Raw genomic sequence first — 23,681 nt, 5'->3', positions numbered from 1 at the left:
CAAAGGTCACGTCGCGTTCACTGACTCATATTTTACCGACACAGCTCGGACCGTGCGGTCAACGTCTCACTGGGGCTCGGTCATATGCGCAGCTCCTGCAGCAAATCAGCAGGTGGCGCGGTTCACCTGCACTGAAATCATCACGCCCCCCTTTACCTGCTGCAGCAAACCTGGTTTAATCCCGCCCCTTCTTTGCTTGGCTTCGACTTTCACGTCACCTCTTTGCTCCATATTCCCCAGTGGTCGAGGGCTGTAAAGAGACAGATTTCTGATGTTGGGCTGTAGAAATAAACTGAGGCAAAGTTCCCACAGTGTGAAGCTCAAACTGTTTGAATTAAGTCTGATTTGAATCCAGACGAACTTTAGGACTGGGTCAGAATTACAATAGTTGAGATTTAGTTTGAGGACCAGCTCAGTGAAGGATCTGATCTGCAGGATGTTTAGTGCCAGTTAACACATGGATCAACTAAATCCTGTTCACAGCAAGAGACTAAAATGTTGACTCCACTTGTAAACTGTAACTTTACCACCTGTTGACGATAACCTGACGCTCAGTGTTTGCAAATATTTAAAATAAATGACACAAAATCAACCAGTCTGGAGCTTTGGACCTCAGTGCAGATTGTGGATCGTGGAGACAGTTAAGGGACTTGAGATGTGCCAGTTTTTAGTCAGGATTTGGGAGCTGCTGGCTGTGTGTTGGTTTCCAGAGAAAAGCTTTTACAGACTTACGTAACACGTGTCTCCCAGCCTTATGTCACATTAATACTCTGTCTGTTCTGCTCCCACTTTTCTACGGTTTGTTTGTCTGCTGATGATTCGACAGCTGCATCCACAAGCTGAACTCCTGCCAATAATATCTGTTATCGAGATGAATCTGTCTGTGCTGTTGACATTTAGTGACGTCTGTGATGTTCTCTGAAGAAAGATTGATGGACTAAACTCATCTACAGGCTCGAGAGTAAGATAAGAAGCAGCAACACAAGAGCCAAGTCAAACTGGGAAGACCATTAAAAAGTAGTGGGAGCTTTCATGCTGCTGTGACATGAGAACATTTAACCATCTACATCTTCACTGAAGAAACATCACTACATCATCCCTCAGTCAGTGCAGTGTTCTTACTAATGATAATTTGCAGTGAAGAGAACAGGGTTGGGATCTAGTCTGTGAGAACCAGACCACAGAATGAGCATAAACATATGAGGTCAGCGTTCGTGGCTTTAACCATCATCTGCAGAAACACAGTGAGGCGGAGGACATGCTCTCACCGCTAAATCCGCAGATTACAGATTAAACAGGTAATCTGATCATGTCCATGATGTCACTTCCTGACACTGCTGTTCCTTGTTTGCCAAACAACATTCCCTGTGACATCACAGCTCAGTTCCCAGGGTGGGGACACCATGTCGTCTCTGTCGGGATGGGGGCCTGTAGTCTGGGCAGAGAAAAACAAAGTGGAGCTGAGCTTTTGCACCGACGCAAAGTGGATCTGGACATGGGCCCAGACTTCGATGTCCCCCTGGTTTTCACATCCGATCTGGATCACAGGGTCTTTGCATTTGCAAGTTTTCTCTTTTCCAGGCAACATGTCCAGATATCGAACTACATCAGCCTCAGCAAACAGACTGAACAGTTGGACCTAATGAGTCGCTTTTTCTGATTGTTTTAGGATTAGTTATTTTACACCCATTGAGCACCAACTCTAAACAGACTTTAACTTCATTATCTTGCTGGTGTACTTTTACTTTGCCCGAATAAAAACTGTTTAAGTCAAACAAGGCTGACAGGAAATCATTTGTTTTACATTTATTTGCTGATCAAACATATTAAAACATTATTCAATCTTTTATTTTTCCGTGTTTTCCCAAAGTGCTAAGACGTACATTTTCTGACGACATACAAACATTTTTCATGACAGAGGCATGATTGAGCTTTTAACACAACGAATATTAGATTTCTTATTTTGAAAGGACACATAAAAAGGATGCCAGTGGCTACTTCCTGCTTAACCGCACACCATGACAACAATTCACTTGTCATGACTTAGCGTAAGTTAACTTGTTGCATTCAAGTCATGTATCTCATAACTGTCAAAATTATTTTTATTATTCAATTAAAATTATCCTCAGCTGCTGCCAATTAGCCCCACCCACAGGAAGTGGAGTCAATTCACCATTCTCAAAGTGGTGAATAACATAAATGAAATGTTTGACAGATAAAGATCCTGATCTTTTTGGCTGATCAAACCTCATCTGTGTGTTTTATAGTGCAGCAGCTTCATCGCAGACTGGTGCTCTATGATGCACTCATCAGCGCCCCCTGTGGCTGGACTGCTGAAAACACCCCCTGACACGAGGTTGTAGTCTCATGTCGACTTGTGTACTGAGAATTTGCTAATCTGTCATGAGCTGCTCTGTGAGAATAAATGCATGTTCTCTGTAAGCCATCATAAGTTCAAATGTCCGAATACACAGGTTATTAATCTACATCAAAGCTGCTTTTATATTAAAACCAATTGTCAGTTCTGTTATGTAGTTTCACTGTGGACAGAGCTGTACTACATCCTAAGGTGCAAACAGTGTGTCACCTACTGCATGTGTCAGTACAGCAGCAGCAGGAGGTCAGGAGTAACAAATACTGCATCTAACAAGAAGAGCTTTTGTTGTGACGTGATGAACTGGATGTGTGGTGACTTTCCTCACCTCTGACAAGCAGACAGGACTACTGCTGAAGAGGAAACAGCTTGATGCTGCTGTGGCTAAAACAACATATATCTGTGTTAAATTCTATTGAAATGTATGTACTGTAACTACAACCTGAACACCCTGCTGGTCTCAGTGATCCATCTGTCATAAGTAACTCTGCCTTTTTTTTTTATTTTTTTTTTTTTTTAATGCTAACAACTCTTGACATGACATGAATGCAACACAAGGCCTTCACAAACATTTCAACATCAGTCAGACCCACAAAAACAAAGTTGCATGATTTAGAGCTGTAGGTCAACTGAACTCCCAGATTCACTTTAACCACTTTACACATCCCTTTAGTCTCCAAACAACATCCTGTCACATTCTTCACACACCCACGCACAGCGACAGTCAGCAGCTATGCTTACAGTAACAACACTGGAGGTGCTTTTTAGTTTAGAAAGGCTTTTAAACTGGTATGGCTACAGGAGCTAACAGGACGTGCAGGGTTAGCTTTACTTGTCTCCAACTACAGTGCTTACGTGACAACAAGATTACAACAGGACGCTAAGTTGCATAGCAACAATCCCAGGTCACTGGGTATGTATTGGGCACACGCTAACCAGAAAAAAAAACAAAAAACAAAAAATCTGTCTGCAAGTCCAGGGTGTTAAACATTCTCGCACTCAATCGAAGGTGAACGGAACCTGAATGCAGAGACATTTAATACAAACAAAAGTTAACACGGAGAGCGCTAAGCTTTTCCTCAGGTTTGTTTCAGGCATGTTGAACTTTCTTAAATATTGCATATTAGTCTGGTACTTTAGGACTTGGCCCCACGTTGTGGTTCCTCACTGACAGCTGTTTAAGGACTTGGACGTCCTAACGGGGTTCAGGATCCCACAGAGCTGGGGAACACGTCACATCCTTGGACCCAAACACATAAATCGTCATTTGAGCGACTTTCCTGATATTTTTAAGTTCTGTGCAACCTTGTCAAACGTTTTTTAAACTGCAGGTGTGCAGTCTTTAGAACGTTTCCTTCTCCATGCAAAGTGGCAGGAGATGAAGTTGTGTCGAAAACTCTTGCTCCTCAATGGTGAGTGCTCAGTATCAAGACTTGGTCACTCAGCTGTGAAGAAGAATAGGAAGCCTTGTGATGTTTAATTAAACCTATGGATCCTTGTTACAAAGAACTCCAACAAAAGTCATGTGAAAACGTATAAAAATGAAGCACTGTGGAGTCCGATGTTGGACAGTGACAAATTAAAATGAAGGTGTGGAGCTCTGTGAAGCTGTGCAAGGCCTTGAGCCCCTTATGGATCTTTGGACAAAGAAGAAAGCACTAAGTCTGTGTGAGACTTGTGAAATGTACCAAATGCATTAGATGTTTTGACAAAGTCCTTATGAATCATAAGTCTCCATTTGATTGTCATATTTGCATATTTCAAAAGGCAGTGGTTGATTATTTTGAATCACTAGGATGCTTTTATAAAGCACCAGGCAATCCACATGCACCTTTAAATGAAGCCATGAACTGAGTCGGGCCAGCAGTGGCTGAATATCGGCACAGTCGGCATACATGGCTTTAGTTTTACCGATGCATATTTGAAACGATCTGTGGTTAGGATAAGCTCTACAGGACCTGGGCCACTTTAAACTGAGTATGGGGCAAGTATGAAACCCAGGTGTGCCACATATTCCTAATTCACTGATATCCTGAGTTCTTCCATTTTCCACCCACAGGCAAGTCCTTGTCTCAAACATAATTTCAGGGAGCTAAAGTGACTCGTGAAAGCAGTTCATAACCACATCTGCATCATATCCTGGGCATATAATAATGCGGCTTTTCAGTGCTTAAGTGAAGATCCTATGAATCTCAACAAAACATGCCCCTGGAACTGTTACCAATAGGGGGCGCTGGTCTCTATGTGACCCCAGCTCTGCCATTCAGGAAAGACTCCGGCTGATGTTCTGGGACTTCCAAAGGGATCAAACTCCGTCTCCTCCCTTGTCTCTCCACTTCGATCCCTCTGTAGTTCCAGCTGTGCGGTACTATCAGAGCTCTGGGCCATGCTGCCGTTTGGCCCTGCCACCACCAGTCGGTAGTTGTTGCCGTGGTTGTTGTCCCAGAAGGTCTGGTTCTGAGTCTGGTACTGAATGCAAAATTCCACTCTGTCTGAGGGTTCAATGAGCTCTGGCACCAACAGGGAAAAGGAGAAGGTGTCGGTGTCGGGGCAGCCGTAGACATTGTTCAGGTATTGACCCGGAACATCCTGGAAGGTGTGCCAGGAGTCAAACGTGATCCGGACCGAGACAGACTTCTCAAAGCAAATGTTTCTGACCTGAATGGTGCCTGAGAGCAGGCGCTCTTGGACACAACAGGTCTCAAGACAAACCTGCTGGGCTTTGAGCCGGTTCCTCAAGTCCAGATAGTCTGCAGCTGGTGGTGTGAATTCCAGAACCAGGCCTGAACCACAATCTGTAGGGTCTGAAAGAATTTGGTACACTGTGGATTAAAAGTTGGGCTCAGATCAGATCAGTTTGCAGATTACACTTTTTGGCACGCATGCACACACGCGCACACGCACACACACACTTTACTACGGAAATACTATAAATAACACGTTATCAAATTAACTTTGCTATACACATTACAACGACCAGCTGTTTATCACTGGGTCACCTTTGTCATCTCCCAGGTGTAATCCAGCTGTGGCGCCCTCTATCTCGGACAGGTGGAACTGCAGCTCGGTCAGCAGGTCGTCCTCTGCCTCATTGAAGATGTGGACGGCGGTGAGTGCCAAACCCCGAGAGTCAGCAAACACCACGTTCTTCTTCTTCCTTGTGAGCCACGCAGGGCCACTGGTCTCTGCGGGCGCTGACATTAAGGTTGTGGTTGTGATGCTGGTGTTGTGGAAGGTGTTGCCACACTTTCCAGAGGTCAGACAGGGTCGCAGGGGTTCACAGTGCTGGAGCAGAGCAGGTGATGATGATGATGAACAGCAGTCGTCACAGCTACTGAGGAAGGAGCGCAGAGGAGGAGAGCTGGCCAGGCAGATCCTCACGGCCATGTCAACAGGCATGATGGGAGAGGGACCCCTGGGGCGTGCGTTCAGGATGTGGAGGACCCTGAAGTGGGAGACAACACGTTTTTATTTATGATTTGCATATTTTCAAATGGTTTTAGCAGTTTTTAGCAAAGAAAAGTGTTAAAAAGATAAAATGTTGCTCCTGGATATGTCCTGACGTGCAGTGAGTGGAAGGTGCAGGTGGTGACTTTGTTTTCTGTACAAGTGACGCTACTACAAAAAGAGCAAAGTTGCCAAAATTAACTTCTTCATTTCATTATCTTTAAATAACATTTTTTTTTTCTGTGATGGACTGTGTACCCCTGCCTTTCACCCAAAGAGAGCTGGGATAGGCTCCAGCAGATCCCTGGGACCCTGGTTAGGGATAAGCGGGTACAGACAATGGAGGAATGACTATTATTTTCGTCGGTTTTTCATCCAATAATAGTCAAAATTGTCAAATTGGAAATAAGAAAAATAGGTTTCCGAACAACATTTCAAAACAGCCCACAGGTGTGAGGTCACAATATTTGTTTTAAATCCAAACTGCAAATTCCTGATTCTTTATCTTTGTCAGTCAGAATTAAAACAGACAGTGCCCATGTTATTAAGTACACGTGTACAATGTAATGCAGCACCGCTGGCAGCTGTGTTTGAGATTAAAATGATCACAGTGTACTGCACGTTGTGCTGAACAACAAGGGTATTCTATTATATTCACACAAACAGAACTACAATAACAACAAACTGTATGGCAGCCAGACTGGACTAAAGAAGAACTTAAGCTGAATTTAGGGGGGTGGCGTCTGCAATCGTGCTGGGTTTTCACTCTGACTCTGAACCTGGTACTGGCTCCTGTCCCAACCACTGTACTGGTCTCAGGAAGTTTGTCAAAATATGCTGCAGAAATCTGAAGTTTTGTGCAAAGCTCAGGGTGAAGGATTTAGCAAAATGATTCCTCTCTGGTGTTTTTTCACTGTACTCACTCAAAGCTGTCCTCACCTGTCAGCACCCGCTCACACACACACCTGAAGTTAATTCCAACTCATTACAACAAAACAACCTGAGCTCAAAGGTCACAACCACATCTCAAGTCTTCACAGGTAAACCAAATCACCTGTTGGAACTCCTGCACACCTGTCCTTTCATTTCTAACCCATTTCTCAACAACTTGGCATTGTGTTGTAATTTCAGCAGCTTTGTAGAGTTTTGAGTTGTTTATTCTGCAAAACCCGGATCAACAAACAAAGAGTCTGAAACAGGGGAGCAAATAAAGCAGGAATGAAACTGCAGAAACAGTAAAGACAATGGAAACAGTACAAACGGTAGAAACGATGCAAACAGCCTGGCCGTGATGCGGACATTGGAAACTGTTGTGGCGCAGTTTCAAATCCGGCCGTGTCCTACCTGGTGCAGTTCATTGAAAAGTTTCTCTGTCGGCAGAACCGTCCTCAGGCCGACCCGAACCTCCACAACAAGCAGAAGATGTTTCTGTTTCTCTTGAATTTAGTCGCGTTTTTACGCTTCATCCATTTTAATGAGAAAAACGGTGCGACACGGGCGGAGAGGGCGGCCCAATCAGCTGTCAGCTGCTCAGCCTCTCAGCCAATCAGAGAGAAACCTGGAATAAAGCCGGTGTCCAGCAGTGACGTGACGACTGGGCGGGGCCTGTGTGGAGGACTTTTTAAGCCCAGAGGAGAGACTGACAGGCACAACCTAAAAATGGCAAAAGGACAAAGTTGATAGACATATTACAAAAATTAGTACCGTAACACGAAGAATGTGTTGTTTCCCTTCAGGTTCTCACAATAACCTGTGAGTTTGGGAAACTGCGAGCCAAGACTAGTTCTTCACTTTAAGATCACATATCTGTGATCTCCCAGGGATTAATAAAGCTCCATGAATAGCAGACAGTGTTCTGAATATTTGCTGTAATAAAATAAACACTGTCAAAATGAACCACACAAACCAAAATAATATGAAATCATTTATAGTTTAAGGATTTTGGAGTGTCAAATGAAAAAAATTGACTATATTTACTTTAACAGGTCAGAAAAGTTACTTCATCAGGCTAGTGCTCCAGCTTAATAACAATAATTCTCTGTTTAATAGTTGTTCAGGTTAATAAGATGTACAAACAGGTGCTGTGATATGTTCCAACAGGAACTGTGCTTCAACACTTTGGTTACATCAGCTGCATACAAATATCGTCATTGTCAATAAAAACATAAGTGCTTATTGAAGTTGTGCAAAACAAAATAATACTGTCAGAAACAACACAAAAACAAAAAGATAAATTCAAATCATTGGTAACACTGAGCATGGCCTTATTTTCCTGCTGTGACTTTAGAAACGCTTCACAGTTACAAATTCTGTACCATGAAAATTAACCAGGACATTGCTGCTCTGCTGCTCTTCCTGCCAGGGTGTACTCAATCCACATGCAGGACTGAGAGGCCTGTGGGACTAGATGAAATCTGCAGGAAATACTGTGCTGTTCAAACAACTAAATGAATATGATTCTGTAAACAGCCACATAAGTGTCTGCTGGAGTATTACAAGTGCTGCCTATCAGCATGTTGTCTTTAAAAACTTCAGAGAAGTTTGATCGCTGCTTTGGTCCTTAGTTTTAAAAGCAAAAATGTTAAACTAGACAGTGAAATATCACTGCAGACATTTATTTCTTACACATTCAGATGGAAGCAGCCGACTCTTTCTCCTTTTCCTCCAAGCCTGGACTGACTGACATGACTATGCCCATTGCTGAGAGCACGGCATGGAACAGCAGAGCGATGACAGTTTGTCCACTTCAACTAAAAAGTTTCAACAAGTGAAATTATGGCTTCAACAGTGCAAACAGCCTCGACATGATCCGACCCTGATACCCATAAGAAGAACCACACAATTCACATCAGTGACTTTAGTGTCAACACCGGAATAGGAACTGTTGGGAACTTTCTTTGCTCTGTGAACATTTGCAGCTGTGCAGGAACCAGTAGGGGGTGCTATAAAGGTTGTCCCTGCAGCTGCACATTCCTCCTTCATATTAGCAACCCTGAAGCTATGTCTACCTCTGGACCAGAGAAATAAATTACTCATTTGATTTTTATGGCACAATCCAAACTTGAAGGCTCTTCCTCCATGACAACCTGTATAAGTCTGGAAACATGTGGAACAGTTTTAATTAGTTAAACTAATGTCCTTGCTCAGAACTAAGAATTGTCATCATTTGATTTTTTCCCTCTTTGAAAAAACACAGTTTTAGAACTAAATGCTGATGAACTTTTTGCAGTTTTGACTTTGATATTTGATGATATGTATATAATATAACAGGCTCAGAAATACCATCAAAATCAGATTTTATACCTTGCCATTCTGTCATTCAAAACAGAAACAGATCCACTTTGTCTGCAGAAAAATCCTGTCAGTCACAAGTCAGCAAAGTTTTGAAACCTTAGGTCAAATTTTCAGAAAATTCATTTTTACAAGATTCTAATTCTGACTGTGGTGTGACGTCTAAACTCAGTCTGAACTTTAGGGGAAGTAAATGAGCACTGATTAAACCAATTCTTCCTCCTACAGACAGATGTTGATCTGTTTGGCGAGCTCTCGGTCCAGGTCGTTGATCAGCGTGTCAAAGTCCTTCAAGCTGAGTCGACAGTTAAACGGAGCATCAAAATCTATGAAGTCGTCCACGTACAGACCTCCTCCTCCTGCTGAGGACCATATCTTCTTCTTCTCCTTCTCCTCTTCATCCCCACTGCCTGAAACAACAAGAGGAATCAGACTGACAGGACAACAGCCACAGTCCACATGTTAAAGAAATAGTTCCAGAAATGTGCTTATGACATTTAAATCACTCTTGTGTTTACCTCCATCACTCTCACTTCCTGCCACATCGTCATAGTCCGCTTCCTGTCCAGACAGAAGGTCTCGTCCACATACGCTCCAGTCACCAGCATACCGGTTGACTGGGGGTGGACTCTCGAGTCGGGTCGGACCTCCCCGACCTCGACGTGAAACCACTACCTCTTCCTCGGGGTTGTGAGGCAGAACCAAACACAATGCAGGGAGCTGCTGCGTTTGAAGGCCCAGGGCATTATGGGTAATGGTGGGGGAGCGAACACAAGAGACATCTGTGCGGTCATCTGGTGGGACTTGATGGGTTGGCACTGAGGAAGAACATGAAAATAAGATGCTGATCAAAAAGACATCAATGAAAAGTAGAATGGTTTCCATGGAAACAGTATCAGAGTGGGTGGAGCCTCAGGCTAAAGTGATCGTTTCCTCCTGCTCTGTAATGCACATCCTACCGGGCCACAGCTGCAGCAGGTAGTGCAGAGCCTCGATGTGCCGTTTGAAATCCACCGCACTCGTTATCTCTTCAACATGCCCAAAGCCTTTCCCTCCTCCTCGTCCTCCCCTCCCTCCTGTTCCTCCCCTCCATGCCTCATGGGTGGGAGTGAGGAGCACTGGACCAAAGCAGACGGCAAGGTTCTGGTGGGTCATCCTGTTGGACGAGCTGAAGGATGCCACCAGGCTGAGGTGGTCCAGTAGGAGAGACAGGGTAGCCTGGAGAGAGATGGAAAATGTTGAAACACTAATTTGACCAAGCCCCTTAAAGGGGAAAAAAAAAAAAAAAAAAAAATCAATATGCCTGTACCCATCCGATCTGATCAACCACTGAGTTCCACTTTAAGGCCCGTCTGTGCTGATTCAGACCTCAGTTTCATGGCATCCCTGGGGTCATGTTAGCCTGCATACTGTAAACGTCATTCTCTTGATGGTTCTTGTCTCTTTAAACCACCAACACGAAAATAAATAATATGGCCTAATATTATATTATTATAAAAATTGATGCTTGTATTCCAGCTACAGTACGCTGAATGAATGAAACGTTGATGGTTGAAGTTTACTGAACCCATAGTGAGTCCGAGTGGGGGCGTGCCAGGATAGCCCCCACTCATGGAAAGCCCTTTGTCATACCAGTCAACGTTTGGGTGCCAACATCTAGGAGTGTGGTGGGGGGCGTGATAATGAGGTGACTTTGCACGTTTTTATTATTACAATATTTTAAAACATAAAACACTGTTTCTGCCTGTCCTTTAGTGATGAAGGTCTAAATGGCCGGTGTGCCTCCACTGCATGTTGTCCCTGTGTCTGTGTGGGTTTTCTCCTCCCACAGTCCAAACACATGCAGGTCAGGATTAGGGTCTGAACCCAGGTGGACCCGGGGCCTTTCTGTGTGGAGTCTGCATGTTGTCCCTGTGTCTGTGTGGGTTTTCTCCTCCCACAGTCCAAACACATGCAGGTTCGGTTGGTTGGTGACTCTAAATTGCCCATAGGTGTGAATGTGAGTGTGTGTCTGTCTCTTGTGCATCAGCCCTGTGATTAGCTGCTGATCTGTCCAGGGGGGACCCACCTCATGCTGGGATTGGCTCCAGCCCCACATTAAAACTGAATTAGGCTATGTGGTACAGAAAATGCAAAGTATGACAGAAAAGAAGGCTGTACTGCAGTAACAGTACTCTGTATTACTTTCTCTGGAGGTGGGAGACAGTCCAGCAGCTCCACAGTATGCTGGAATAGCTGGGGGTCAGAGGTTACAGATGGGGCTGGTGTGGGTCGTAGCATCATGGCCTCCCTGACCACATGGTACAGCGTCCTGGTGATGAGTGGAGATGGCAGCTCTCGCAGGTAGTCCTTCAGTATTCCTGAGGACATACAGTATTGAGTACAGCCAGGTCTCTGTAGTGTAGTCTGAGTCACTCAGATGATGATCATGCTGATCATGCTTGTCCCTCAGACACTGCTTCAAAGCCACAGGTCTGGTGGACTGGTGAGCGTTGCACCATGTTTCCAGGTCATTAGGAGCAACTCTAAGTGATGATGGTAATGTCAAAGTGAAATCAGAGTAATTTAAAGCCACATACATGTCCAAGTCAGGCTGAGCTATTGTGGTTTAGTCTGTCACAGAGGGAATCCCTGTGTTATGTGGGTCATGTTTGAGCCATTAAGTTAGTCTGAGTCTCAAGTACAACGACAAACTCAATTTTTCAAGTCACCTAGTGTACCTGAGGAGTACTGACCTGTGATGACGTTGATGTCAGGATAGAGGTCCTCACTGAGGCGGACTGCTGAACTGTTCCTCTCAAACCAGTCCCTGAGCTCCTTCTTCACTGCTGCAGAACCACATAGTCTATACAGACCCACCACCTGTCAGATAGACGCAGTATGATTTTATTTTTGATTGAAATTTTAGTGAGGGTAAAACAGGACTCTGTCCTCAGGGGGCTGCAGGTGCAGATGTAGAACGTGTATGTAGAACATATATATGGAGGTAAGGAGTTGTGGGGGGGCAGTGGCAGGTGGGTATATGGCACAGCTGGGACTAATTCAGGTAAATAACTCCTGCTTACTTGTAGCGAAGTGATAAGCAAGCTGAGAGACCAATACTGGCTGGGGGAAGAAATAGCAGCACTGGAGGCTGAAGCCAGCGAGCAGATCTGATGTCAAACCCTGAGAGCTGAACAGTGCTATGGGCAGAGGAGGACAGGAGTAGTCCGAGTGATTGGACAGCAAGTCGGCAGCTGGCAGAAGGAGTAGCTGCTGGGATAACCAGAGACGAATGATGTAGTGGTGGACTGGCTGTGGTTTGTCTTGCCTGACAACCAGGATTGTGGCTGGAATGAGCTGTTTGGGAGGTACCTGGAAGGTTATCACCTGTGGATACTGCTCCCATTGGACAGGAGCAATGACCCAGGGAGGTCTGCATGGGCAAACAGAGGAGGACGGACCGTTGCGGATAACAGCCGCTGGAAAAGGAGCTGTTAGCTCAGCACCCAGAACAGTGTTATGCTGTGTGTGTGTCAGGAGAAGCCACAGTGACCAGGAAAACATCACATTATACAAGTTCAGGTACATTAGACATGTTTTTGTCTTGGCTTTGCACACATGCATCTTCAGAGAAGCATAATTCCAGCACAAGATGGATGGTGCTGTGGTTCACAGAGAGCTACTCCTGAAGCTCGGATTCATCACTGAATCTCTGTGCCAGTCCTCAGTTGTGGTCCTGGTCTCTGCATAGTGATTGAAAGAATGAGCTGGTGGATCCAAACAGCTGGAATGAGTTTCCTTGGCAGAGTGTCAGGAATCTGCCTTAAAGGGCCAGTTTACTGCACTGCACTATGAATGTCTGTCTGCAGAAACTGTCAGATTATCATTTAAACTATGTGATGTCCTCAAAAAAGAAATGCTTCTCATGGGGTTTGTCCTCAAGCTAAAAAAAATTAAATAAACTGTGGCCTGATGTGAGTGATTTTCAGTATGGAGTACCTATTAAAGTAATCTGCTGATTTTCTCACTGGCATTCTGTAGAGACTGAAGATAGACAGAGCTTCCAGCTGCCAATAATGACCTTTACCTGCACATGAGATTCTGCCTAACCCCCCCCCAAACCAACCAGGCACATCCTGACACAGCTTCTGAGACCTCGGGAGCGGCCTCCCGCTCCCCTACTGTTAATGTGAGTGTGAGGTCAGGGTTGAAATGCCTTAAGCTTCAGTTTGTCTAACAGAACATTTGTACTCTGTAACCTCAACTTGTCTTTAGAAATAAAACTGCTATTAACAACAAACCTTCAGTCCTCGTCGTTCAATCTCCGCCACAGTTTTCTGAATCAGCAGAGGGACCGGAGCCGCAGATCCTTCTTTCTCCACCAGGTGGTGCAGTTCAACCCCAAACACATTAGCAGGAACTGATGTGTCACTGCTGGGCTGTGAGGATGAACTACACATTAGTAGCAGCATGTGGTAGTAATTTTATATTGCAGCAGAAATTGTGCAAGTAATTTGTATGTGAGTTGGAGGCTGTGATGTAAGAACTGATTTTTTTTGTACTTTTCACAGTTTTTTAATCAGGCTGTCAAGTCCTAATTAAGAAACGTTTGATATATTGTAGTAGTAGTAGTAGTAGTAGTAGTAGTAGTGTACCTGTGTGTCCCATTTTTCCTGTAGAGACAGTTTGACATAGAGGAGTCCTCTGGGCTCCAGCTTCACACAGAGGTGTTGACAGCGACTCCCTGAAAGGAAAATATATGTTGTCATATTTGTGCCTCCTGTAAGTTATTTATACATTTGAAGATGACAAAGAGAAAATCACAGTATTTCTGTGTAATGAACCTTTAAAGAGTGGCGGGATGGCGACACCACCCAGACAGCAGACTCTGTTCCTGGTTGGACCACCTGAAGCCCGACTCAACTCCGTCCCTGGTTTAGAAACTCCCAGTAGACTGGCTGCAGAGAAACAACATAAAAATAAAAATACAGACAAAAAACCAACCTAGCAGTTCTTGCTCAGAAACAGGTACTGAAGCTGAATCTTTTATCAGACCTACTCACCTTAATCTTTTAATTTTCCTTTAAAATGATTTATTATACTGTATCAACATGCTTTTCCTGTCGCTATGTTTATGTTGTTTATGTTTGTGCTCATTGTCCTGAGGTGTGTTGTTGAGACTTCTGTTGCTTTGAATGCGTCTGTATCTGTACTGGTGCTTTTTGCAACTGAATTTCCTAATGGATAAATTGATTACTTTTTTTTTTTTTTTTTACATGAATGATCTCTGGTCAGTACAGACATCAACACATTAATCAAACAACACCCAAGCAGATCAATTTAGCTCTGGTTCAAGTTGATAAAAGGTTTGACTAAAGATGTTTAGGGTTTGAATGCAGGTTTAAATCACCTGAGAAATGTGTGTCAGACCAAGAACAGGGTTGACTTTCAGAAGGCAGACCTACCAGACCAGAATAATCAAAGGCTTGTCCTTGATCCTCCCCAGAGCAGGAATGAGGTCAGAATCTCAAACAGTCGCTGAGATATTTTGCTGGTTGTGCTGGTACAGTAGCAGCACCAGTAGTGATACTATTAGTAGTACTATAGTATTGTAAGTGGAAGAACTGTGCATTAGTAAAACGAGTAGTACCTGGTGTTAGCACTACAATGCGCAGTTGCCGGGCTCTCTCAAGCTCCAAGTGGAAGGCATGGTTTAACGAGAGGGCGGGTCCTTGCAGGGTCAGGAGGGCAGTCCTCGCTCTTGTCACCCCATCAATCTGGATCGCCAAGAAGACCTCCTTACTGCCCTCTGACCTGAGAAGAAATGAGTAGGAAAACTACAAAGCACACTTTCTATATGCCGATTTATAACCTGCTGCAGGTGCTGTGTTCATACCTGCTGGACTTCATCTCCTCCAGGCCCAGCAGATGGACAGTGAGTAAACCTGTCACCCGCTGGCTGCATCTTGGCGGGTCGGAGCCCACATACAGCTGGAACGAACTGACATTGCATGATGCTTCCTGGGAAGTCACAACTTGAGAGATCTGTTGCCGTGGCAGCAGCTCAGGGGAGTCCCCATCACTAAGATAGCCTGAAAATATAAACATTTTATATCCTGGTGATTTGACAGAGGAGTTAGTACAAGTAGCTATGATAGGTTCAGAGCTCAAAAATATCAGTGGACACAAAAGCTCAGACCACCCGCCTGATTCAAGATGGTTCAGAAACCGGCTGCTGAAACAAAGAAAAAATTCTAAGATTTGAGATTGGTTGTTTCATGCTTTAAGTCAAAATCCAGAAACCATTTTAGAATTTCTTACTTCATGACTGATTCCAGTGAAACCAGAACACTGATTTCTCCTCCTGCATGTCCACTCAGTCCTTGTCTGTTTTTGGATCTGATGCCTCAGAGATCCAAAATAACTTACATCTACCACTAGGTCTCAAACAAATGTGCAAACATTTTACCTCCTTTATTGGCAGACCGTCCTCTGGAAGGGCGTCGCAAGGGTCGGGCTGGAGGGGCAGAGCTGTCTAGGTGGTATCTGCTGATCACGTTTTGATTGGACAATGCAGATGATGATGCTGCATTTTTACAAGTCAACTCATCCCCGACCCCTCTGCTGTCGTTTCCCTGGCGATGAGAGCGAGAGGACGAGCGAAGGCTGAGTTTACGTCGCAGCTCTGGAAGTTTCTTCATCTTCAGGGAGAGTTTCCTCACTGTACCAGGAGACCTCAGCCTGTCAATCACACTACCAGACACGCTCACTTTCTTTTGGGAGGCGGGGCTTGAGTCTGAGCAGGGGGCGTCTGACGACAAAGACACATAGACTGAGCAAGAAAAACACAAGTGCAGCCGGTGTGGGGCAAATGCAAGACAGGCTGAAAACATTACCTGTGAACAGAATACAGAATCAGTAGGTGGAGTCAGGACTTCTCACCTGTGTGTTCTGCTGTGATATCATCACAATGGCGGCTCACACTTGGATTGGTGCCCTCCAGTGGAAAGTCTTTACAACAACCATCCACTGATCCAAACCAAGCTTCCCTCAGCTCTGTTCTGACACCTACTGGCCCTGCCATCTTTGCTGCTCCTCCCTCTGCCCTCGTATTCCTCCTTGACATGTCCTCCTCCCTTTGTGGGCCACCTGAATCCTCCTCCTCAGGAATCGGGTTATACCAGATGTTGCTGCCACTGTCCTCCTGTGGACCACCAACCTCATCTGAAGATTGGGGCTTTCCTGAAGACAGCACCCAGGCTCGGCTGCTGCGATCCAGGCTCTGCAAGTAGGCACGTTGGCCAGAGAGCTTGGTGTGGACAGAGGTGACAGGGACATCAGTGCAGCTGCTTGCTGGTTGGGGGGCTTCCTGCTGGACTGTCACAGAACTGACTGGAACACACGGGGTGCTGGTTGTATCCCAGGCCAGACTGACACACGTTCTGTTGCTGCACTGCTCTCCCTGAGAGTAGAAGTAGGGGTTAAATTTCTACCATAAGCAGGACAACGAGGAGGCAATGAACTTAAAAAACAAACAAACAAAACAAAAAAATAACGTACAATCAAAAACAAAAGGTTAAAAGAACCAAAAGAAGGAGACACATGAATCAAACCATCAGGAAAGAACCAGAAGAAAGAACAAAGAGGAATTCAACTCCCAAAAACATAGCAACAAGTTCCAGAAGCAGGAGCAGGACAACAGACCAGTTTGGAAGGGTAAAATTACCATGAGTAGGTCAAAGGAGGACGGATGTCTATCAGGAGTATCACAAGGACCAAAGGTCAAAAAACCAGGAAAAGACTATGAGGCAGCAAACAAACTGCCAGAAGCACAAGGAGGAACCAACAAAAGGTCAGACAGTGTAATTAGAACTGAACTACCATGAGGACACCAAAACAAGGATGAACTCCCAATAACAAACAAACTACCAGGAACAGAACAGCAAGAAAGGTTTTGTCACACCTCTAATCTCTTACCTCATCCTTTGCCAGTCTTTGACTCCAGGCCTGCCCAGGTGCATCCTGGGATATCCTACAAGTTTGCTCCCAGTCAGAGACTCTGGGGGTGGAGCTTGAGAGAAGGGATGGGGGCGGGGCCATATACCCCTGCCGCGCCCACTGTTGTTTCTTAGCAACTGTGATGTGGTTACGTGGAGAAGAGGGTGGATCAGGACCTGCTGCTGTTTGTGTTCTCGCTGTCATCCCCGATGGTGGTGATGAAGAAGTCTGCAGGACAGAGTCAGACTTCACTGGAGCCTCTGGAGGAAACACATAGCTGCTGTCAGTATTGGATGAATTAAAGCCTGCATTTGGTGTCAGGATATTTGAGGAGAGAGAAGGAATTTTATGCTTCTCAGTGGGTTTCCTGTTGGACGTTCATTCAAGACAAAACAGACTGAAGACTGTCAAGAAAAGTAAGGTTGAGGATGGAGAGATATTTTCTTACAGCACAGTAAAAACTTCAGTATTAACAGTATTTAACAGTATTTGCTGTGACTCAAAATCAAGCAGCTGCAGGAATCAGAGTTTTGCAGCTGAACATTATCCAAATCATGATTTCATGGTCACAAGAAGTTTAACACAGTCCTCGTCATGCTCTTATTCAGTCACTATGAGGTGGTACAGTTTGGTTAGTATTGATTGTTTATAACCACTCATCAGCTGTCAGTGCTCAGACAAAGTGGATATAACGTTCATTCTATCATGAACATCTGGATTTCTCCTGCAGCTGTCTCTTCCTGTGTGTGATCCTCATGGCAGACTGTGCAGTGTCTGACTGAGCTGCATGAATAACCCCAGTGTGTGTGTGTGTGTGTGTGTGTGTGTGTGCTTCAAATCTGACCTCACTAATGTCAATTGCTTCTTCATGGGTAAACTGTTGGTTTCAGATCACACAGGATATCATTTTTGAATAAATTCCCGCATGGCACATTCGTACATAGACTGTAATGCAGTCTGACCTATGTTTAAAATCACAGCTCAGTCTTTCTGCTGCAAGCAACCACTGCAGCCGCATTTAGCTTTTAACTGGCTCAAAAACCATTAAAATTATTGAGGACCATCTAAACTAAGAACCACCACAACATTTTCCAAGACCCTGGAAATTCATAACAGAGTAAAGGAACCTTTTCTATGGACCACTGAAACCCCTTCAGGGACCCAGTGTCACACCTACTACACTGATATCCACTGATCTGTAGTGTCTCATTAAAGCTACAGTCATGGGGTTTGGTCAGCAGAGGGCACCAGAGCTCCACAATTGAAAATCTCATGACCTCAGTTTATAAAGCAATTTGTAAGATCAGACAGTTCATCTCCAGACCAACCTGCTGGTCCATGTGGAGCCGTGTCTGAGTCTCAGCCCAGGGTTCCCTCAGTTTGAGCTCTGGGTTTGGTCTCCACCACCTCCTGAGGGAAATCTGGCTCTTTAGTTGCTAAATGCCCCACTATGTTCACCAGCTCATGTCTTAACTGCACCAGAAACCCCTATACAACGTGCATGCAGCAGTTTACTCAGTAATAAGCAGCAAATTCAGATTTTAGACCTGCCCTAATCCTCATCACTGTGCAAGAACATTTGGTCAACTGTGAAAGGTGGAGCATTGCATTGTGGGACAGAAAGTTTTTGTGGGCACATACAGCGGAGAGACAGTCTGTTCGCTGTTTGCTGCCGAGCGTACGTGGCTCTATCACTGTGTGAAACTAAAACTGGACCAGACAGGAAATGATACTCTCCAGTGGTCAGCCTCCACTTCCTGTAAAGTGAAAGAAGCCAGAGTGGCCTGATAGAGGACTGGAGGACTGTGTGCTAATGATGATCCATCTGTTTTTAATTTTAAGCAGCCTGAGCAATGATCAGTGAGCACGGGGTGGGGGGTGAATAAACAGCTGTGAGTGTGCACGTCAATGACTTCTCTGTTTGTGAGACCAAACACACTACTGTCTATTCACTATTCATTAGGGTCTTAAAACACACAAGGACCACAGTCAGCAGCACACGCGCATGTCCTTCTGTCTTTGTGAGGACCCTCGTTGACGTAGTGCATCTCAAACCCCTTACCCTGACCCTCACTTAAACCTGGTTGAACCTAAAACCAGGTCTGAAACCTCAAACAGATCTTTGAAAGAGTGAAGACCAGGCATCATGTCCTCAGTTCCATGGTCTAAAACACACAGACATCTACACACAAGTCGAGCTTTAAGAACAGATTCTGAAAAATAAACGCATCAATAAAAAACAAGTGTGTTTTTGTGAATTCACATGATCGTCACATGAAAGCTAAAACATCTTTAAGATTCTGTTGTTTTAAAGTGAAAACTCAGTAAATGTTGCTCTGAATGTGGAGGACACAGCATTATATCCCGTCCTCTGCTGGTGCTGCTACATTACACAAACGTCCACTCAAACATCCCTGAATGCATCACTTGTTAAGGAGCTGTGGTCAGGACCGATCCTCTGGTGAACCTGAGCAGTTATTAGTAGAATTGATGGGAGATAATCAGCAGACATTTGTACATTAAATCTCAGAGATCCACCTCAAAACTGAACAAGTCACAGCAGTAGGTTGTTCAGGTTTCAGGGTCTGTTGATTTGAGTCTGGATTCAAGTTTCTCTGTTTGCTCATGTCCGTTCTCCCATTGCCAGCAGCAATCTAACCCCATCGCCTAAAATCTAACATTTGTCAATTATCATCTAAAGTCTAACGTCTAACGTTTATCGTCTAACATCTGCCATCTAACCTCGAATCTTCACTGTAGCATCACAGAGGAGGAAACAGGAAGTAAACACACACTAATGACAGGAAGTGGTCAGATGATCCAGTTTGTGAACAGGAAGTGGATCAGTAAACCACATGTGTGTAGATGAGGAGATAACGGACACACTGAAAAAACACTTTACAGTACAACTTAGTTCCACCACAGTCTGCGTAAAGACGGCCGGGCCCAGTCACCATGTTCCTACCATCAGGTCCACACAGTGAATACCAGTCATGTCTCTGTTGATGTGAGACTAAAGGAAGGAATCGGGTCAGACTGAAGTGCTGTGAACACAACTGTGAAGAACTGGTTCTGAGAGTTTGTCAGGAAGTGTTTTCTCAGACTCTCACAGACCGAGTAAAACAGGAGAATCAGTCAGCAGATGATGAAATTAGCTTTTTAACCCCAAACTGGGTTCTGTTCACTTTAAGGATTATTTTATTTATTTATTTTTTTTAGGATTATCCTAGCTTCTAGTGGTCCAGTACTGTACCAGCTCAGAGACAGGTCGAGGACCTGTTTAGCCAAGCCAAGCACAGAGACTGGAAGCAGAGGGAAACTCTTAGCCTCTCTCCCTGCTTCTTTAAGTGTCTGTGCAGCAGCACAGCCCAATAGTGATAAAAGAGTCTCAGACCCGGGAGAGAGGAAAGACCTGTACCTGCATCGTTTCTGTTCAGGTGGCACATCTGACATCACAGGTGAGCCTGTTCATTGGCCATGTGCCTGCCCCTTATGAACACACAAACATCACAGCGACACTCAAGGCAGAAACTGCTCAAACTAACGTGACCCGACCCTGAAGTCCTGATCCAGAACAGACCAGGTCTAAAAATAAAATGGGTCATGGAAAACCCTCATGAAGCTCTGTTTACTACACTTTGTGCTGTTAGCTAATTTTAGCATTTTAGCACACCAGGGTGGTGTGTTAGCATTTAGCTTGTGGAGGTTAGTGTCCTCCACACAGTCAGAGGTCACATTATATAACACACTGACGCTCAGATCGCTGTCACTGCTGGGAACAGATCTGACCTGCACGCTCAACACAAACTGATGAATTCTTGCAATCACAATGAAAAGCCTGATATTCTGCCACATACAGGACTGAAAGTTCCCACCAGGTCTGAATGAACATTAGATATTGTCCAGAAACCAGAAACCATTGTCCTGCTGCTTTTCAAATTAAAGTCCAGCTCTGTTAGTTTCCTCTGAAATGTTTGTGCTCTGACCTCGTCCATGTTACGTAGAGATAATAATAATAAAACCTTTATATACAAAGTGCAAGTTAAAGGAAGAAATCATTTAAAGCAAACTTAGAACAGGCAGCAAAGACAAAGTGAAATTAGTAGAAACAAAATCAAAAACTCCCAAATTCTAACAAAATACATTTAAATCAAGTAAGAGCCTTCCTCATTTCTTCAGGCAGGGTATTCCACATCTGCAGAGCCATAACAGCAAAAGCTTTATCCCCTGTGATTTTTAGAGGACTATCAATAAATAAAGTTTATTTAAAGGATGTTAAGGAGATAAAAAAAAAAATAAAAAATCAGCAGTGTCAGCTGGACCCATGCCCTTTAATGTCTTAAAAGTAATTAAAAGAATTTTAAAATCCAATTCTTGGTACTGATTAAAATGTGTGTCCAGTCTCAGTCTCTACAAGAGTCCAGTTTATGTCTGCAGCCCTGTCTGCTCAAAATTCTGTTTACCTCCTATGATTTGCTTTGCCAGGAGAGACAGCGCTTTCCTGGATTGTGTTGATTGCCAGGGAGGTCAGAGGTCAAGGTTCAGGTCTGGAGTCACACCTGTTCTGATACTGAAACACTTTCGCTGCTGGTTCACGTCATGGAACGGAGCTGCAGTCAGTCATCGCCATGTTGTGGTGACAAATGTGATTTCTGGGTTAAGATGATGGGTTCAGTTAGACCCTCAGGGTCTTTGACTGGTGGGAAACCAGTTTACTGATACGTTAAGTCTCTTAAAATGGTAATTTAAAAAAAATTAAAAATTAAAAATAGTAATTAACATTTCCCTATTGTGACGTATGACGTGACGTATTTCCAACACATCAGCTGTCACAGATCAGTGAAGTCAGTTTAAAAATGGCTGCAGTCAAATCACAGATCAGGTGTGATCAGGTGTGATCAGGTGTGATCAGGTGTGATCAGGTGTGATCAGGTGTGATCAGGTGAAAACCAAACCTGAGTAGGAAATGTGCTCATCGAGTTTTGCTGTGTCTTTGGCCTCACCAGCTCGTGTAAGATCATTGCTTCGACATCTGTGAGTCTTTTTAGGCTCAGCATCTGACCACTGGCCTGCAGGTCTGGGTGGAGAGCTGCTGAGCCTGGACTAATAAGTTCTACAGGATGAACTGACCTGCGTGTGAAGATTCATAGAAATGTTGTCATGTGCAGAGAAAAGCTGTTTGATTAAAACCTTTCTTCACCATGTTAATGAAAAACAGGCCTCAGATTTCCTTCATACTTTCTTCTGTAAATTCCTCACAGACCAAACGGGAGCAGCTGCCTGTGTTTAACCTTTGACCACTTTGGCTTCTTTTTCTGCAAAAGTGTTTTGGTTTAAGAAAATTGATCGTTTTCATTCTCATCTTGTCTAAAGATGCAGGAACAATCTCAACTCTGTTAATTTCAGGGAGAGACTCGAAGAAAAACTCGTGAGGCGTCAGCGCAGCAGCATCGGCTCTAACCCACAGTCACAAGCGTGTGTGGAGAAAAGCCAGGTGAGAAAAACAGGATGTTCGGACGGAACATCTGTCCTCACCGACCAACGCAGAAAGTAAAGCACATGTGCTGAAGTGTTTCAGTCTCCTCACCGCTCAGTTTGGGCTCGGTCTTCCTGCGGGATCTGTCTTTGCCTCTCAGCCTGGAGAGGGTCCTCTTCAGCAGGGGCTCGGCCATGGTGGGCCCCTGCACCTCCTCAGCGTGGAGATCCTGGTGAGAATAATCCAGCAGGAGAACAGAGGAGTCAGCGCTCCTTGTCCTTCATGTGTTCAGACTCGGCCATGACTCGTCTGCTCGCTCACTTCGACTCTGAGCTGCAGAACAGGAAATGAATTCCACGCATTCTTTCCCAAACTCCCCCTCCTCCTCCTGGTCCTCCTCCTGGTCCTCCTCCTGGTCCTCCTCCTGGTCCTCCTCCTGGTCCTCCTCCCACTCTCCTCCCTCTGCAGGAAAAGAGGGAGAGAAGGAGAGGGGCCTCGTGGGAAATGTAGTCTTCTTTGAGTCGTCCAATAATCATTTCATTTTCTGTCTTCGTTTAGCTACTCATGTAGTTTTAGCTCGAACTTATGTTTGACTTCCGTCTAACAATAAACTCCTGACTGGTTCCCTCTGCTGCTCAAATGTGAGAGAAACCAGGTGAGAAACGTGGGAACTGCCTGAGACAGAGTGGAAATACCTGGGGACTGGTCTGCAGCTGTGACGTGCTGAGGAAAATCTGTTTTAGACCCTAAAACACTTGATTCAGTTAATCGTGTCCAGCGTCGTGCTGGAAGCGGGGACTGGTCCTTCAGCAGCACCTCACAGGTCTGCAGCCAGAGTCATCGTGGTGACCATCGAGATACACGGGCTCAGGAGTTTTCGGTACCTCACCTGCACTAGGCAGCATCTGTGGAGACTGTGCGGCCAAAGTCTGTGATGCTCAGACAGCAACGTTTCGAGGTGCCAACCCAGAAACCTGGAGAATAAACAGACAAACGTGAATGGAAACGTGCGATAAAAACAGAGATAGTCCACATACACACACACACGCGCACCGATCACACGATGTGACGCTGTTTGTCCAGCAGGTGGCGACAGACTCCAGCAAATCGCCC

General features: G+C 44.8%; 2 protein-coding genes across 4 annotated transcripts; both read right to left on the bottom strand.

The window, feature by feature from the left end:
- Positions 1-1,791: 1,791 nt before the first annotated feature.
- LOC113135910 (protein phosphatase 1 regulatory subunit 3C-B-like) lies at positions 1,792-7,347 on the bottom strand. Of its 3 annotated transcripts, XM_026316259.1 has the most exons (4): positions 7,166-7,347; positions 5,694-5,819; positions 5,374-5,657; positions 1,792-5,196 (listed from the first exon to the last, which is right to left on the bottom strand). In XM_026316259.1, the coding sequence occupies exons 1-4, from the start codon at positions 7,177-7,179 to the stop codon at positions 4,592-4,594; spliced, it is 1,029 nt and encodes a 342-aa protein (XP_026172044.1). In that variant the 5' UTR covers positions 7,180-7,347; the 3' UTR covers positions 1,792-4,591. The 3 variants fall into 3 exon arrangements, with proteins under 3 accessions (XP_026172044.1, XP_026172042.1, XP_026172043.1); XM_026316257.1 differs by having other exon boundaries at positions 5,374-5,819; XM_026316258.1 differs by having other exon boundaries at positions 1,792-5,178; positions 5,374-5,819.
- A 495-nt stretch (positions 7,348-7,842) lies between these two features.
- Positions 7,843-22,941, bottom strand: syde1 (synapse defective Rho GTPase homolog 1). The gene is made up of 14 exons (XM_026315832.2): positions 22,680-22,941; positions 17,072-17,352; positions 16,037-16,556; positions 15,564-15,905; positions 14,991-15,186; positions 14,745-14,908; positions 13,939-14,052; positions 13,750-13,838; positions 13,396-13,533; positions 11,848-11,974; positions 11,297-11,472; positions 10,072-10,330; positions 9,631-9,930; positions 7,843-9,522 (listed from the first exon to the last, which is right to left on the bottom strand). The coding sequence occupies exons 1-14, from the start codon at positions 22,762-22,764 to the stop codon at positions 9,335-9,337; spliced, it is 2,979 nt and encodes a 992-aa protein (XP_026171617.1). The 5' UTR covers positions 22,765-22,941; the 3' UTR covers positions 7,843-9,334.
- Between the last annotated feature and the right edge of the window lie 740 nt (positions 22,942-23,681).

Source organism: Mastacembelus armatus, chromosome 19, assembly GCF_900324485.2.
Source record: "Mastacembelus armatus chromosome 19, fMasArm1.2, whole genome shotgun sequence".
Taxonomy (NCBI): domain Eukaryota; kingdom Metazoa; phylum Chordata; class Actinopteri; order Synbranchiformes; family Mastacembelidae; genus Mastacembelus; species Mastacembelus armatus.
Note: the sequence above shows the minus strand (reverse complement) of the source record. Positions and strands in the feature narration are given on the sequence as shown.